The 17127-nt window shown below is 44.0% G+C and overlaps 1 protein-coding gene across 1 annotated transcript; it reads left to right on the plus strand.

The window, feature by feature from the left end:
* The first annotated feature begins 255 nt into the window (after window positions 1-255).
* On the plus strand, window positions 256-16768 carry PSMC1 (proteasome 26S subunit, ATPase 1). The gene is made up of 11 exons (XM_054449889.2): window positions 256-619; window positions 3199-3252; window positions 4162-4258; window positions 7446-7570; window positions 7791-7976; window positions 8172-8300; window positions 9186-9282; window positions 12342-12531; window positions 13514-13665; window positions 14315-14469; window positions 16412-16768. Exons 1-11 carry the CDS (start codon window positions 617-619, stop codon window positions 16544-16546), a joined length of 1323 nt encoding a protein of 440 aa, XP_054305864.1. The 5' UTR covers window positions 256-616; the 3' UTR covers window positions 16547-16768.
* Window positions 16769-17127: the final 359 nt, after the last annotated feature.

A 17127-nucleotide genomic window follows, 5' to 3' on the forward strand; every position in this document is an offset into this window, starting at 1 on the left:
AAACAGAAGGGATTCTTGCCATTTTTCTGATGTCCTGGAGGGTGTAACAAATGATGAACTTTACCAATCAGCTTCAAGATGAGGAATTTAAGACATTTGGCATCATCACAAGTCACAGGTCATCAGAAAAAGACAAGTTTAGATGACTCATTACACACAGACATACTCCCAGATGTGCAGGTTAAATTCCAGAAGCTGAATAATAACTGAAATATTTGTGCAAATGTATATGTCAACTTCCCAGTTCCAAATACCATTCCAGTTTTTAGAACCATAAAGTTCTTCCCAGTTATAAATTTTGCATAATTTAAATATTTTATATTTTCACGATTGTCCTAATTCTTTGACAGTAGGGGTCATTGTCTTAAGTTGTTGACAAGCGCCTCATAACGGGTATTCAAAAACTTCTTTCAAGTAAAATATTTATAAAGTTCACTTTATGTTTATAAACTACTGCGTTGCCCTAGTCCGCCCGCACAAGCCCTTGGAGCACAATTTGGTCAGCGCAGAATTTGGTTCCTATCAGCTTCCGTATCGTCCCTAACGACTTCCGCCTCTGGCGGGCCGCAGTGGTGGAGGAACTTCCGGCAGCGGCAGCTCAAGTGGCCAAGGCAAGATGGTGAGTGACTAAGGGTTTCTTTCCGCTGGTCGTCGCGGTGCGATGGGGTCGCAGCGGCCTGAGGCGAGAGAAAGAGGCGGCTGCCCGAGGAACTGGGACTGCCCTCTTCTCCTCCTGCCGGCCTGATCTTCTCGGCGGGTGGAGGCTCCCAGAGACCGCGCTCAGGTCCACCGCGGGCCGGGGCCCACCAGCGGGCCTTGCCCGGGGGTCCTGGGGCCGGGGCTCAGCGCAGAGGGAGGGTCTCCTGCGTGGTCTTGTGGGGCGGCAGAACGGATCAGGTCGCTGGCTTTGCTGCTCCGCCGACCAGGGCTTTGCTGATCGGCGCTGGGAGTTTCGGGGGCGCTTCCTGGAGTCACCGGGACAAATGCTTTTTGAGTCGGGCAGGTGAAGGGTGCTGGAGAAGAGGGTGGGATTCATTCCACCTGAGGAGTTGAGCGCGGAGTCGTGGAAGGCCTTTCGGAGCTGGGGGCATTTGAAGGAGGCCTTAAAGACGCTGTTATGACAGGCGGAGCTCAGACGGAAAGGGCCCGTGGTGCAGTAGTAATAATAAAAACAGCTAGCATTTATTCATCAATTCACTAAACAAGTATTTACTGAGCACTTGGTGTTTTGTTGTTGTTGTTGTTGTTAAACTTTTGGCTAGCTTCTGTTCTAGACACTGAGGATACAGGGGGTGAGCAGGATTGATTGAAGTCCCTGCCTTCATAGGGCGTACATTCTAGAGCAGAAGGCAGACAATAATCAGAAATATGTAATATGATGTCAGGGGTGGGGTGGTCATTGTTGTATGGTTATTGTATAGAAAGGGATAGCATGGAGGAGTGGCTGCTTTTTATAGAGTCAGCGAAGGTAGCTCTGAGGAGGTGAAATTTGAGCGGACCGAAATTGAGGGAGTAACCCCTGCAGATGTCTGAGGGAAATGTGGTCAAGGCAGAAGATACAGCAAGTGCAAAGGACCTGAGATGGGAATGTTTAACCTGTATCATGAACGGCAAGAAGGCCAGATCTCATAGAGGTCTTTTTTTTTTTTTTTTTTTTTTTTTTGAGACGGAGTCTTGGTCTGTCGTCCAGGCTGGAGTGCAGTGGCGCGATCTCCGCCTCCCGGGTTCAAGTGATTCTCCTGCCTTAGCCTTCCAAGTAGCTGCGACTATAGGCGCCCGCCACTACGCCCAGCTAATTTTTGTATTTTTGTAGAGACGGCGTTTCACTCTGTTGGCCAGGCTGGTCCTGAACTCCTGACCTTGTGATCCGCCCGCCTCGGCCTCCCAAAGTGTTGGGATTACAGGCGTGAGCCACCGTGCCCGGCCTCATAGAGGTCTTATACGGATTTCTGGGTAGTATTCCAGGCATGTACCAAGTACTTTTCCAGCATTTTCTCATTTATTACAACAGTTCCTTCGAGGTAATTACTACTGTCCTCATTTTGATAAGGAAGAAATGGAAACACAGTAAGTGGCTGTGCTGGAACACAAACCCCATCGGTTTTTTTCTAGAACAGTAGAGAAACACCCAGGTTTTGGCATTCAGCAAACCTGAGTGATTCCTGGCTCCATCTCTGACGAGCTTTGTGACAACAGGCAAGTCATTTAAGCTCTCTGGGCCTTGGTCTTCTTATCTGCAAATGAGGGGGTAATGATAGTACCAGTATCATAGTGTTTGTAAGAATTAAGTGGGATAATACTTGGAGAATGTTTAGGACACTGCTTGGCATGTAGCAGGGGTTCAGTAATTGGTGTACTTGTTATTTAAGACTGAGAAACATGTAAAATGCCCAAGAGGTGAAGAAGTGTTGGTGTATTAATTTAGAAGTGCCTGCGTGGAGCTGATTTGAGGGAGCTGAGTGGGCCCTTCTAATCAGTAAGTTCACTCATCTTCATATTTGAAATGCCACCATTTCTGAGACATTGCTCAGTGTTAAGCATTGTCCTATAACTGTAGAGTCTCTTAAAATCAGGAATCCCACTGAGTTTATTAATACACTAAGTTCTTAACACCTTAAGGTGACAGAGCTTTTCAGATTGAGAAGAAAGACCTGCCCCAAAGCCCCCTGGCTTTAGGGGTAGGAATTGGATAAGGTGCTATTGGAAGGAAAGTCTTCTGGATCTTGGTGTGATCTAAGTAAGGGGTAAATGATTGGTAAACAATTTTTGAGTGTGTAAAATGACGTAGCTTTCATAGCCTGATTTTATGGAATATATTCTTGATAGCTTCAGTCTGGTAGTTTCCTATCAAGAGATGTGAAGCTCCATATTTTCCCCTCAAGAGGGGGGTGATCTTAAGACTCTCAGCCTCTTTAGTTGTATCTACTTCTCAATAGAGTTGTTCTTGATTCTAAGATGCAATCAATTGCCAGGTGCACCAGTAATCTATCAAACATCTTTTCAGGGAAAAAGAAATTCTGCCACACTAAATACACACATTGACTGCAAGTATTACATCTTGGGTTCAGAAATGTTAAAATGAGGGAGAAATGTTACAGACTCACAGGACATGTTATAGACTCACAGGACAGTATGAAGGCATTCTTTTGAAGTGATCATATTCTGGATTTACATCTGTGTCTGATTTTTCTCCCCCAGGGTCAAAGTCAGAGTGGTGGTCATGGTCCTGGAGGTGGCAAGAAGGATGACAAGGTAAATATGCCAGATTTGTCCTGTGATATGAGCAAATTGTGGAAAATGTCATGGGTCTCGGCTGAGAACTTCTGTGGGGATTCATGAATTTTCAAAAGTAGAATGATCCAGTAGTTTTTAAACTATCCTGTCCTACAGATAAAATAAATATGCTTTTCATGCTTTAGAAAAGGTTATTGACCTAACCATCAAATAGGTATTTATGAGTTATTTATTTAAGTGTGTAAAAGCAATGACATTATAGAAGTATTAAAGTAAATTGCCTATAATTTTGGTGTCTAATAGCCTGAGGTATGAAGATTGTCTCAGGTTACCTAAACTTTTGGCATGTAACTTGATTCTTACCCCTCTATACCTTATTGGAATAATATGGCTAATTGTCACTTATGTGTATGGTAAAAAGATTACATTTATTTTCATTTGTTATTATTATTTGAGATGGAGTCTTGCTGTCACCCAGGCTGGAGTGCAGTGGCATGATCTTGGCTCACTGCAACCTCCGCCTCCTGGGTTCAAGCAATTCTCCTGTCTCAGCTTCCCGAGTGGCTGGGATTACAGGTGCCTGCCACCACACCCGGCTAATTTTCGTATTTTTAGTAGAGATGGGGTTTCACCATGTTGGCCAAGCTAGTCTCAAACTCCTGACCTCAAGTGATCCTCCCGCCTCAGCCTCCCAAAATGCTGGGATTACAGATGTGAGCCACCACGCCCAGCCTACATTTACTTACTATAATCATATTTACTTATTAAAATTGCAGGAATGTGAAACAAGTCAGGTTTTTAATAACATCCTAAAGGATAAGGAAAATTGTATCACCTGAAAATAGATGATGGTGGTACAGAAATAAATGTGTGTTTTAATATGATTTTCATGTGATTTTTTTTTTCCTGCTATTCTAACAACTCAAGGACAAGAAAAAGAAATATGAACCTCCTGTACCAACTAGAGTGGGGAAAAAGAAGAAGAAAACAAAGGGACCAGATGCTGCTAGCAAACTGCCACTGGGTAATGACATGGCTTCTCCTTGCCATCTTTCCAGTTCTTAGGATAAACCATCTCTGTGCATGTAGAGTCTGAAAGGGGTAACAGGAAGTAGAGAGGCGATCGAAGCTCTAGCTTTGTGATGCAGTTCCACCTGACTCTTGAGTGTGGCATTCCTCTAGGTTGGCATACAAGTTATCTTTTGTTTTAAAATACAGTATTATATGATTGTGTCTCACTTTAAGACATGTCACCGTGGCCAGGCGTGGTGGCTCACGCCTGTAATCCCAACACTTTTGGGAGGCTGAGGCAGGTGGATCACAAGGTCAGGAGATCGAGACCATCCTGGCAAAACACGGTGAAACCCCGTCTCTACTTAAAAATACAAAAAATTAGCCGGGCGTGGTGGCGGGTGCCTATAGTCCCAGCTACTCGGGAGGCTGAGGCAGGAGAATGGCATGAACGTGGGAGGCGGAGCTTGCAGTAAGCCGAGATCGCACCACTACAGTCCAGCCTGGGCGACAGAGTGGAGCTTGCAGTAAGCCGAGATCACACCACTACAGTCCAACCTGGGCGACAGAGTGAGACTCCGTCTCAAAAAAAAAAAAGAAATGTCACCATTTTTCTTTAACTGGCTCCTCTAGTGGATTAAAAGTATAGTTTTAACTCAGGAGGCTGAGGCAGGAGAATCGCTTGAACCCAGGAGGTGGATTGCAGTGAGCCAAGATTGTGCCACTGCACTCTAGCCTGGATGACAGAGCAAGACTCTGTCTCAAAATAAATAAATAAAATAAAAGTATAGTTTTAAATTACAAAACGCAGGTTGAACTTTAGTAACTCAGAATCATGTTTATTTCATGAAATGAAATGCCACTTTATTGAAATTCAGATCGTGCAATGCCTGAAGTTATAATAAAATTTTTCAGTGGCTTCCTGCTGAACACAGAATAAAATTCATACCAAGTGACCTAGCCCACCTCTCCGACCTCAGCCCTGCCACTCCCCATTGCTCATCGGTCACACTGCCTGCCTTATGTTTTCTTGACTTTTGTAGATACTAGGGCCTTTGCCCTTACTCATTCCTCTGCTTAAAATGTTGTTCCCCCGGTTCTTCTCATGGCTACTTGCTTCTCATCCTTTAGGCTTCAGCTTAAATACCTCCCCAAACCCTCATCTAAATATGCTCCTCCCTGCTTAGAAGAAAAAACTAAGAAGAAATACTTAAACTACTTTAAAAAATATTGTTCAGTTAATTGAAGGAAATCAGTAAGACCAGCCATTAGTCTACCATAATGAATTGGTATGGTATTGGTACAGAAAAAGACAGGCCACCAGAACACAGTAGGAAGTCCAAAACCAGTCATGTTACATGGATATTTAATATACATTGAAGGTGCCACTTCCGGTCTGGGGGGAATAGGATGGGTTATTTAATATAAAAGGCATTTCCATCAGAGAAATGCAAATCAAAACCACAGTGAGATACCATCTCACACCAGTTAGAATGGCAATTGGCGATCATTAAAAAGTCAGGAAACAACAGGTGCTGGAGAGGTTGTGGAGAAATGGGAACACTTTTACACTTTGGTGGGACTGTAAACTAGTTCAACCATTGTGGAAGACAGTGTGGCGATTCCTCAAGGATCTAGAACTAGAAATACCATTTGACCCAGCCATCCCATTACTGGGTATATACCCAAAGGATTATAAATCATGCTGCTATAAAGACACATGCACACGTATGTTTATTGCTATTCACAGTAGCAAAGACTTGGAACCAACCCAAATGTCCATTAATGATAGGCTGGATTAAGAAAATGTGGCACATATACACCATGGAATACTATGCAGCCATAAAAAAGGATGAGTTCATGTTGTTTGTAGGGACATGGATGAAGCTGGAAACCATCATTCTCAGCAAACTATCGCAAGGACAGAAAACCAAACACCGCATGTTCTCACTCATAGGAGGAAATGATGAGATTCCCTGTGTCCAATGAGAACACTTGGATACAGGGTGGGGAACATCACACACTGGGGCCTGTTGTGGGGTTGGGAGAGGGGGAGGGATAGCATTAGGAGATACACCTAACGTAAATGACGAGTTAATGGGTGCAGCACACCAACATGGCACATGTATACATATGTAACAAACCTGCACGTTGTGCACATGTACTCTAGAACTTAAAGTATAATAAAAAATATATATATATATAAAAGGCATTTCAAAAATTTTTGTACAAAGAAAATGAAATTAGATTCTTGACTCTTGCCAAATGGAATACAGGTATACGTGTGAAAATAAATAAATGAAAATTCAGAAATATATTTAACCTTAGGGAAGAAGACAGTTTTTGAAGTAACTGGGAAAACCCAGAAACCATAAAAGAAAAGGTTGACATATTTGTCTGTAAAAATGATACAATTCCCAGCACTTTGGGAGGCCGAGGCAGGCGGTTCACGAGGTCAGGAGATCAGTACCATCCTGGCTAACACGTTGAAACCCCGTCTCTACTAACAATCCAAAAAGTTAGCTGGGCGTGGTGGCATGCGCCTGTAGTTCCAACTACTCAGGAGGCTGAGGCAGGAGAATCACTTGAACCCAGGAGGTAGAGGTTGCAATGAGCTGAGATCGTGCCACTACACTCCAGCCTGGGTGACAGAGCAAGACTCCATCTCAAATTAAAAAAAAAAAAAGACACAATTCCTATGTGGCTTGAGACTTCAAAGCCAAAAGAAACAATAATATATGGAAAAAATATTTGCCATGTATGTGATAAACAGGGTTAATAACCCTGATATTTCAAAATTCTGCAAATAGATGAGTATGTATACAGCCAGCATACAACAGTGTATACTGCCTGAGCAACATGTAACTTTTTATTAGTACCTATGGGAAAAAATAAACCAGACCCAGGTATCTGATGGGTCAGTAGCTTTTTTCCTCTTTAAGTATACGGACTATTCAGCCAGGGTATGTCATTTGGGGCTAGCTATTTGTTCATAAACCCCATCCCCATTTTGAAAGGCTTGATTATATAACAGCCACACTCTCCTTTCCATTTTGGCACCGGTTTACTTAGAGTTACCAAACTGAATTTTTCTGAAGCTATCTCCAACAAAAATGAGCTTATTTTAAAATCTTAATATTTTTTCCTTACTTGCAAACTTCAGGGTCCACGTATAATGGAACTTTTTATTTTAATTTCAGTGACACCTCACACTCAGTGCCGGTTAAAATTACTGAAGTTAGAGAGAATTAAAGACTATCTTCTCATGGAGGAAGAATTCATTAGAAATCAGGAACAAATGAAACCATTAGAAGAAAAGCAAGAGGTAAGTTGAAAAGTTACTATCATTTTCTTTTTTACAAATTGAATTCTATAAAATTGTCAACAAATAAATGAAATTCAAGTAGCTGAACCTGTCCAGGCTTTCATGAAGTATTATTAGCTGCCTTTCACAAGCATCAGCTGCTTTGCAAATCTAGCGAACTATCAGGATCATCTACTTTTAGGTCTAGTCTGCTTTTTTTCCTTGGCATTTTCATATGTAGGAGGAAAGATCAAAAGTGGATGATCTGAGGGGGACCCCGATGTCAGTAGGAACCTTGGAAGAGATCATTGATGACAATCATGCCATCGTGTCTACATCTGTGGGCTCAGAACACTACGTCAGCATTCTTTCATTTGTAGACAAAGATCTGCTGGAACCTGGCTGCTCGGTCCTGCTCAACCACAAGGTGAGGTGATAGTCTTTTTCAAAAGCCCATGGAAGTGCTTTCTCTTCTCACTTAGATCCATCTTCCTGTCCCATGGAAGTAGATCACCAAAGCACTCCTTAGGCAGGAGAAGGATGCCATGATTGGCATTGCTTTGCTGTAAACAGATCCAGCGAACCTCACGTTCCTGTGTTAAACCTTGATGTTTCCTGTTAGGTGCATGCCGTGATAGGGGTGCTGATGGATGACACAGATCCCCTGGTCACAGTGATGAAGGTGGAAAAGGCCCCCCAGGAGACCTATGCGGATATTGGGGGGCTGGACAACCAAATTCAGGAAATTAAGGTATGATTGGTAACCATCTCTGGGTTTTTTTGAGTTTTGGTTTCTGCTGTCCCATTTAGGATACTTTGGAGTTGTTTTATGTTTGCTTATTTATTAAACCAGTAGCTGAGTCAGAGCTTACCAGTTGTGGTATTTTTGTATTTGTTAATACTGAGTTAGGTGATAGAAGTAACAGTCAGTTGCATGATAGTTCCTGCAGCAGCTGCAGCTTCCTTCTTTTTAGTGTAATGTTGAATGCATTGTCTATGTGAATACATAATGTTTCTGATTGTGTTGACTTCAGTTATGTTTATCTGGAAGCCTCCAGTGCTTTGTGGAGATAGCATGTGTACTTACACACATTTAGACAGTGGTGGGGTTGGAGCATAATCCCAGTGCCTTCAGTGGCCCTGGGGGCTGCAGGGCATATGGTCATTGAGGATGGCCATCGGCTCTCTGCATGTTCGTTCATAGGAAAGTCATTCCGAGCCATCACAGATCTCTGCTAGGGACCTCTGAGGCAGCTGAGAAATAGCCGTAATGTCCCTAGATGGGAACAGCCATCAGGAAGTCTTTCCTAGTCCTATCTGTAGTTTAATTGAAAAGGGTGAACTTGAGCTTTATTATGTCTCTCTTGCTCAAGAAGAGCTCCAGGCTGACTTCTACTAGAAAGTAAAAGGGGAATTGGGTGCGGTTAGGGAGATGGAACGGATGCGGGGAACTCAAGTAGGACAGGTGTCACCTTCAGTATGTCTTTGCTGCTAATAGAAATCAAGCACATTGTCTCTAAGAAGAGTAATTGAGATTTTTACTTATTTTTGTTGAAAGCAAGATATTCTCATGTTGCCAATTAGTAAATATGCTAATAATTTCAGTAAAGCCTTTCATTTATACTGTTTTTCATAGGAATCTGTGGAGCTTCCTCTCACCCATCCTGAATATTATGAAGAGATGGGTATAAAGCCTCCTAAGGGGGTCATTCTCTATGGTCCACCTGGCACAGGTATGCTCTGTTTTTGACACTTTCCAGGCACCCAGCTGGTCTCTTGAGCAGCAGCATTGGCTAGTTATAATTACTGAACTAATAAGCGAGGACACCACAATTCCTTAGTTTAAAACAGGCCTGCTCAACCTTGTTTGCACGTTGGAATCACCTTGGGAGCTTTAAAAATACTGATGCAAAAAAAAAAAAAAAAAAAGCCTGAGCAACCCTATCTCTATAAAAAATTAGCCGGGCGTGGCCGGGCGCAGTGGCTTACGCCAGTAATCCCAGCACTTTGGGAGGCAGAGGCGGGTGGATCATGAGGTCAGTAGTTCGAGACCAGCCTGGCCAATGTAGTGAAACCCCGTCTCTACTAAAAATACAAAAATTAGCTGGGTGTGGTGATGTGCGCCTGTAGTCCCGACTACTCGGGAGGCTGAGGCAGCAGAATGGCATGAACCCAGGAGGCGGTGCTTGCAGTGAGCGGAGATCATGCCACTGCACTCCAGCCTGGGCGACAGAGCGAGACTCCATCTCAAAAAAAAAAAAAAAAAAGATTAGCCGGGCGTGGTAATGCATGCCTGTAGTCCCAGCTACCCAAGAGGCTGAGGTAGGAGGGTCACTTGAGCCCTGGAGGTCGAGGCTACAGTGAGCCATGATCACACCACTGCATTCCAGCCTGGGCAACAGAGTGAGACCCTGTCTGAAAAAAAAAAAAAAAAAAAAGATGCCTGGCCCCATCCTCAAAGATTTTGATCTATTCGTCTGTAGTATGGCCAAGCCTGGGAGCCATAGTGGAGAAGTGCTACTTTAAAAGCTCTATTCTGAGCATGGGGGCTCATGCCTATAATCCTAGCACTGTGAGAGGTCAAGGCGGATGGATGACTTGAGGCCAGGAGTTCAAGACCAGCCTGGCCAACATGGTGAAACCCCGTCTCTACTAAAAATACAAAAACTAGCCAGGTGTGGTGGCACACATCTGTAGTCCCAGCTACCCGGGAGGCTAAGGCAGGAAAACCGCTTGAAATGGAGAGTCTGAGGTTGCAGTGAGCTGAGATCGTGCCACTGCACTCCAGTCTGGGTGACAGAGCGAGACCGTCTCCAAAAAACAAACAAACAAAAAAAAAACAAAAAAAACCCCTATTCTGCAGTATCAGATTCATTTGGTAGAGCTCAGGATTTAGAAGTTCATTGCTGTGCAGATTCCAAAGGAAGCACAGTCATTTGAGAGAACTGACAGTGTTCCTAAGAGGATCCGTGCTGAGGGGTACCCACAATGGAGAGACTGGGAGACACCTGTACCCACAGGCCGAGAGCTAGAAGAGATCCCTCTTCTACAGCCCTTCATCTTACAGCTTAGGAAATTATGTTTCAGAATGGCCGGTGACTAGCCCAAGGCCCCTCTGGGAGTTGAGCTAGTAACAGGGCTGGAGCTGGAACACAGGCCTCCTGACCCACAGCTGCAGGCCCCCTGTGGGGCTCTAGTACTAAAGGGGCTGCGGTACAGGGTTAGGAGGCAGGACTGGACAGGCAAGTGTGTCAGAGGAGCAGGCAACTTGTTCAGGGAGCCCTCTGACCGCAGAAGCAGCCCAGTGGCTAGACTTGGCTGCTTCTGCACTATCAGATCGTATCTACTGGAAAGGTCCTGTTTGTTTTCTGTTCACCTTCCCTCATTGATGCTTTCAGGGAGCAGTCCAGCCTTTGCATCTGCTACTCTGCCTGTCTAAAAGCAACATCATTGCCACATGTTGCAAAGCTGAGCTTTGTGTCAGCCATCCCATTTCTGGAAAGTCTTCCCTGTCACACACCAGCTAGCCACCTCCACACTCCTCCCGTGCTGGCCTGAGGCTGCCAGCACTGCCCCTAACTGCCTCTGTATCCTGAGGCACCTACCCAGCCCTTGTCAAGGTCCTCACTCACCACCAAAGGGTCCCAGGTCTTCCAATTCAAAAATTCTTAAGTTGGGCACTCTTTGCTGACTCTTGTTTTTCTTTTCTTTCTTTTTTTTGAGGCAGAGTTTCACTCTTGTTGCCCAGGCTGGAGTGCAGTGGCGCGATCTTGGCTCACTGCAACCTCCGCCTCCCGGGTTCAAGCGATTCTCCTGCCTTAGCTTTTTGGGTTCAAGCAATTCTCCTGCCTCAGCCTCCCGAGTAGCTAGGATTACAGGCATATGCCGGCTAATATTGTAATTTTTTTAGTAGAGACAGGGTTTCTCCATGTTGGTCAGGCTGGTCTTGAACTTCCAACCTCAGATGATCCTCCTGCCTCAGCCTCCCAAAGTGCTGGGATTACAGGCGTGAGCCACCGCGCCCGGCCAGCTGGCTCTTGTTTTTAACCTGAAAGAGAAATATCAGCAAGTAGAGCAGTATTGGAAATGATGTTTGAACTCTTCCCTGAGATCGGTGGGAGGAACTGCCTCTCCCTTGGAAGGGCATGCCACAGCAGCTCTCATTGTGGGCTTTGTCAAGAGCTGGTCCTGTCTCAGCTGTCTAAGCTGGCAGCAAGCCCACCCAGTAGCTACTCTTCTGGAGCAATAGGCACTGCATGCCCGGAGCTCAGGAACACTTCATGTATCTCCTTAGGGCCAAAGCTAGGATTCCCAGACCTTTTCTTCCAGCACTGATGGTTTCCTAGGAGTTTAGTTTGGCTCTCCAGCCCTGGGTTGGATGGGTCAGGTTAACGTATGCAACTTTGAAGGGGCCCAAGAAAGGCTCAACCAGAGAAAAAAATGAGATTTCTTTCATTGCTGGTACGAAGCAATTCTTTGTACAGGTAATTATAGTTCGCAGCTCTTCAGGGGAAGCTGGCTCAAGGTTGGAAAATAACCAAGTAAAAAGTATTTTCTGACGTTCTCCTAAGTTCAGGAAAATAGCTAAGGATAATCCAAACATGTTAGTAGATTTTTCTAAATGTCGTCTTATCTACTTAGGAGAATGGAATGTCGTGACACTTGAATTGGTGGCATGCCTTAGCATGGGGGCCCACCTGTTTTTGGTGTCCATTTAAGGTGGTAATGATACGAGTTTTTAAGTTAAAACGGCACTTCAGGTGTCTTTTTTATCTTTTTTCATCTAAAATAGGTAAAACCTTGTTAGCCAAAGCAGTAGCAAACCAAACCTCAGCCACTTTCTTGAGAGTGGTTGGCTCTGAACTTATTCAGAAGTACCTAGGTGATGGGCCCAAACTCGTACGGGAATTGTTTCGAGTTGCTGAAGAACATGCACCGTCCATCGTGTTTATTGATGAAATTGACGCCATTGGGACAAAAAGGTACACTTTCTCATACTTATTTTGCCTTGTTTAGAGGGAACACCGCATAGCTCTTCTCTTGAGAATGAACGATCTCAGGGGGCTCTCCCTATGGCCACAGTTCTTGCTGTGCGTGGCCTTCCATGCACGCTTTAGGCTCTGCTCTCCCAGGAGCCAGCTAACAACTGCCCAGGAACTGTGAACGTCTGGAGAGATTGGTCAGTTGTGAATAACCATGTCTTGAGCACCCACCCTGATCCAGGACCATCTGGACTCTAGGGACACAGTTGTGAGCACAACAGTCTCTGCCCTGGAGGAGCTCACAGGTTGTAGGGATCAAATACCAAACATGGAAACAGAATAAATGATACAATTTCAGGCACAGAAACTGCTATGAAAAAATATGATCTGTAACTTGGCTGATGGGGAGCGTCTTAGTCCATTTGTGCTGCTAAACAAAATACCTTAGGACTGGTATTTGTATAAAGAATAGAAATGTATTTCCCACAGTTCTGGAGGCTGAGAAGCCCAAGATCAAGGCACTGGCATTGATGTCTAGGGAGGGCTGCTCTCTGCTTCCAAGATGGCACCTATTCTGCAGAGGGGACAAATGCTCAGGGGACAAACGGAAGAGCAAAAAGGGCCTACGCTAGTTCCCTGCAGCATTTTTATAAGGAATACATGCTGTATAAGGCCTTTTTCTCTTTCTATAAGGAACTCATGCTGTATAAGGCTCTGCCTCATGCCTTTAGCCCTTTCCAAAAGGCCTCATCTCTTAACCAGACAGTAGGGATTAAGTTTCCACACATAAATTTGAGGAAATACATTCAGACCATGGCAAGGGGTGCTGAATTTATTTTTTTCCGAGCATAATTGAGGGAGTGCCATGTGAGTTGAAACAGGAATGTTTGTTAAGGTGTTTTGTCACAATGAGGTCTTTGCTGTAATTCCCCTTGAGCAGGCGATCAGTTGGGTCTTCATTCCTTCCCTTTTTTTCCCAAAGATATGACTCCAATTCTGGTGGTGAGAGAGAAATTCAGCGAACAATGTTGGAACTGCTGAACCAGCTGGATGGATTTGATTCTAGGGGGGATGTGAAAGTTATTATGGCCACAAACCGAATCGAAACTTTGGATCCAGCACTTATCAGACCAGGTTAAATTTGCTTTTGTTTCATCGTGGAGATGAATGTGTTTATATATTTGTGTTTAAGTGTGCTTCGGGAGGCCTATAAAATGATACATAAAAAAGCAAATACTGCAGTGAAACTTAGGATAATTCACAAAAAAATAGGTCCCCTTGAGATGAGGGTTAAAACAGAGCATGATATGGTCTGTGCACCTCGGCCCTTTGAATTCCAGTCTTAAGTCTTGATTTTTTCTTTTCCATAATATTCCCTTTTTAGCCTCAAGAACTTGCGCTTTTCCTGGAAGAAATAATTCATGTGATGGTAGGATTTGTCCTTTTTACATTCAGGTAGCATCAGAAGAAACAGTGATTTGTTTGCTGTCTTTTGTAATGTTTTTAACACAATAGGTCTGTCCAGTTTCACTCAGCAATTGCTCCTTTCATTTATTTCTGAAGGTACCAAAGCAGAGAGAGTTTCTTTTAAATGAAGAGAATTCAAATGTAGAAATTTACAAACTACAAAAATGTATGTTTACTTTTTAAAATTTGGACATCGTTCCCACAGAATACTGTCTGACTGAAACTTCATATGTAAGGAGATGGGCTGAGGCCTCTGAGCCATGGCCAAGCCTGGGTTTGGATGGTGGTGTGACTTAAAATCTTTTCGTACCTGCAGGCCGCATTGACAGGAAGATTGAGTTCCCCCTGCCTGATGAAAAGACGAAGAAGCGCATCTTTCAGATTCACACAAGCAGGATGACGCTGGCTGATGATGTAACCCTGGACGACTTGATCATGGCTAAAGATGACCTCTCTGGTGCTGACATCAAGGTGAGAGCCTAGCTGTGTCAGCTTATTTCTGGGAATGTGGCCGTCAATCAGGAAAGAGTATATGTGCTCTTGGGATGGTGGTTGGCCTGGACAGTTGGGTGTCTGTATTTTAATCATCATGTTGGTTTACGATTACATCCAAATGGTATATGTGCTTGTTATCTGAAGTCATTTTTAATGCATCACTTTATGCAGTGAATGACCCTAAATCACCTGTAGCCACAAGGGTGAGTCGCGGGTACTAAGCTGCCTTAGGCCCAGGTGACTTTCTCAAGGTGTGTCAAATGTAGCTGCTCCGTCCCAGGTCAGGGGGAGGGTATGTCCTGGGAGAACTCTCCCCAGAGCCACAGAGTGGGGACCAAGCACCCACTGCATTCATGTCCCAATCTGTGTTCTGGAAGGTTGTACCAGATTATACTTCTTGGTTTTATGACAAATGTACATGAGTTAGGACGTTTCCTCCCAGCTGACCAGAATTTACAGCAAGGCCTGGCAGCGTTGAATATGGGTTCAACCTGCTTTCCCTGGAAAGAGCTGGGTTTTCGTTGAGCATAAGTGCCATGGTTAGGTAGGCACAGCACAAGCAGTGCCTTTCCAGGCCAGCACCTGCCCTGAGCCCACGGATCATTGGCAGTTAGTCCTAGAGAACTAGATGTCTCTGTTGGCAAGTAAAATCTATCTTCTTTTTTAAAAATTGAAAGATCTTAAAATTTTATTTTTAAGATAAAAACTTACTTTGACAATTTTCAAGCCTTCAGAAAAGTTGCAACAATAGCACAGTGATCTGCCAAGAGTTAACATTTTACCCATTTGCTTTTTCTCTTTCTATACACAAAACTTTCTTTTCACCCGAACCATTTGAAGTAAATGACCTGATGGCCATCACCAAACAAACTTCTGTGCCAGGATTGTGTTTTTTGCCACATCTTGTTTTTGCCACAGTAATTACTGGCCAAAAGAAAAAGAAAACAAAACAATAACCCACATAATATGTTTGTTTGCTGCCCTTCTCTATGTATTTCCTTCATTTCTCTCTCCTTTCTAAACAGATCAGGCCTAAAACAATAACAGTAACCCCTGTAACATGGGTTATTGTTTTCTTTTACTTTGGGCAAGTAATTACTGAGAAATTAAATATATTGGAATAAATGCTATACTCTGTAGTATTATTCCATAGCATAGATACTGCCACTTGCAGTATCTAACCAGAATACATGTTCTTTTATGACTATAGTTAATGAAATAGACATATACTGTCAATCGCCTCTAAGTTTCAGGGCATAATTTTGTTTATTTCCTAGGAATATTATTCTCTTTAACGAAAGTGGTGGTATACAAGCCACATAGCTTGTTAGAACCTGAGCCAAAACTGGAACCCACAGCCCTGACCCTTGGGCCAGTCTTCTTAGTTACAGTAACTCCCAGTTTAAGCCACTTCACATCCTTTCAGAAAATAGGATGCTTAAAACTTTTTTTTAAAAAATCAAATCTTTCCCAAATAAGTAATTTGTGTTTAGTCTAGGTGTCTCATGCTTTATTTCAGAATAGTTTAGTTTTTTTTTTTTTTTTTTTTTTTTTTGAGGTAGAGTTTCGCTTTTGTTGCCCAGGCTAGAGTGCAGTGGCACGATCTCGACTCACTGCAACCTCCGCCTCCCGGGTTCAAGCAATTCTCCTGCCTCAGCCTCCCGAGTAGTTAGGATTACAGGTGCCTGCCACCGTCCCTGGCTAATTTTTTGTATTTTTAGTAGAGACAGGGTTTCACCGTGTTGGCCAGGCTGGTCTTGAACTCCTGACCTCAGGCGATCCACCTGCCTCAGCCTCCCAGAGTGCTGGGATTACAGGTGTGAGCCACTGCGCCTGGCCTCAGAATAGGTTTTTTGGAATTCCTTGTTAGAATAAAAATGAGCATTTCACTTTCTGAACACACTGTTCTTTCTTACAGGCAATCTGTACAGAAGCTGGTCTGATGGCCTTAAGAGAACGTAGAATGAAAGTAACAAATGAAGACTTCAAAAAATCTAAAGAAAACGTTCTTTATAAGAAACAGGAAGGCACCCCTGAGGGGCTGTATCTCTAATGAACCATGGCTGCCATCAGGAAAATGGTTGGGGGATTTCTCAATCCCTGAAAGGGATGAGGTTGGGGGAGTTGCCCAGAGGAATCCCTGTTCCCATTGATTTTTATTAGCAAAACATCCTGTGTCTTTTGGAGTACGATGTGTAAGTGCCCATTGGGTGGCCTGTCTGTTGGTCACTGTGCAGCAGTCTGCTTCCCAATAAAGCGTGCTCTTTCACAAACACTTCCTGTTTCTGCAGTCTCCACACACACCTACCGCTCAGCAGCAGCCTGTGGGTGGACCCAGCTGCAGGGAAGCCTTTGGACAGGAACTCAGGCTGCGGTCACAAGGAGTGTGGACCTCACTATGCGTTCCCCGCATCACACCCCCAGAGCTGGCGTTCAACAGTAATTACGGTGGGAAATGGTCACTACCACAGAGCCAGGGATATTCGTTGTTTAAATAATAAAGGCTGCTTGTTAATGTGGCTGTTGCTTCCAAAGGAAGTACAGCTTTCCTTTTTGGAAGTTTTGTGGACCATGCATGTTCTCAGCACTCTGAGGGCAGAAAATAACTACTGGTGTTCCCAAGAGACTGAGGAT

The sequence above is a fragment of the Pongo pygmaeus genome, chromosome 15 (assembly GCF_028885625.2).
Source record: "Pongo pygmaeus isolate AG05252 chromosome 15, NHGRI_mPonPyg2-v2.0_pri, whole genome shotgun sequence".
NCBI lineage: Eukaryota > Metazoa > Chordata > Mammalia > Primates > Hominidae > Pongo > Pongo pygmaeus.

What these genes read in the sequence shown, in the direction of transcription:
- PSMC1 (XM_054449889.2), top strand. An exon ending in ACCAAATTCAGGAAATTAAG is followed by an intron (nt 8,301 to 9,185) that starts GTATGATTGGTA and finishes TGTTTTTCATAG; the next exon opens with GAATCTGTGGAGCTTCCTCT. An exon ending in CTATGGTCCACCTGGCACAG is followed by an intron (nt 9,283 to 12,341) that starts GTATGCTCTGTT and finishes CATCTAAAATAG; the next exon opens with GTAAAACCTTGTTAGCCAAA.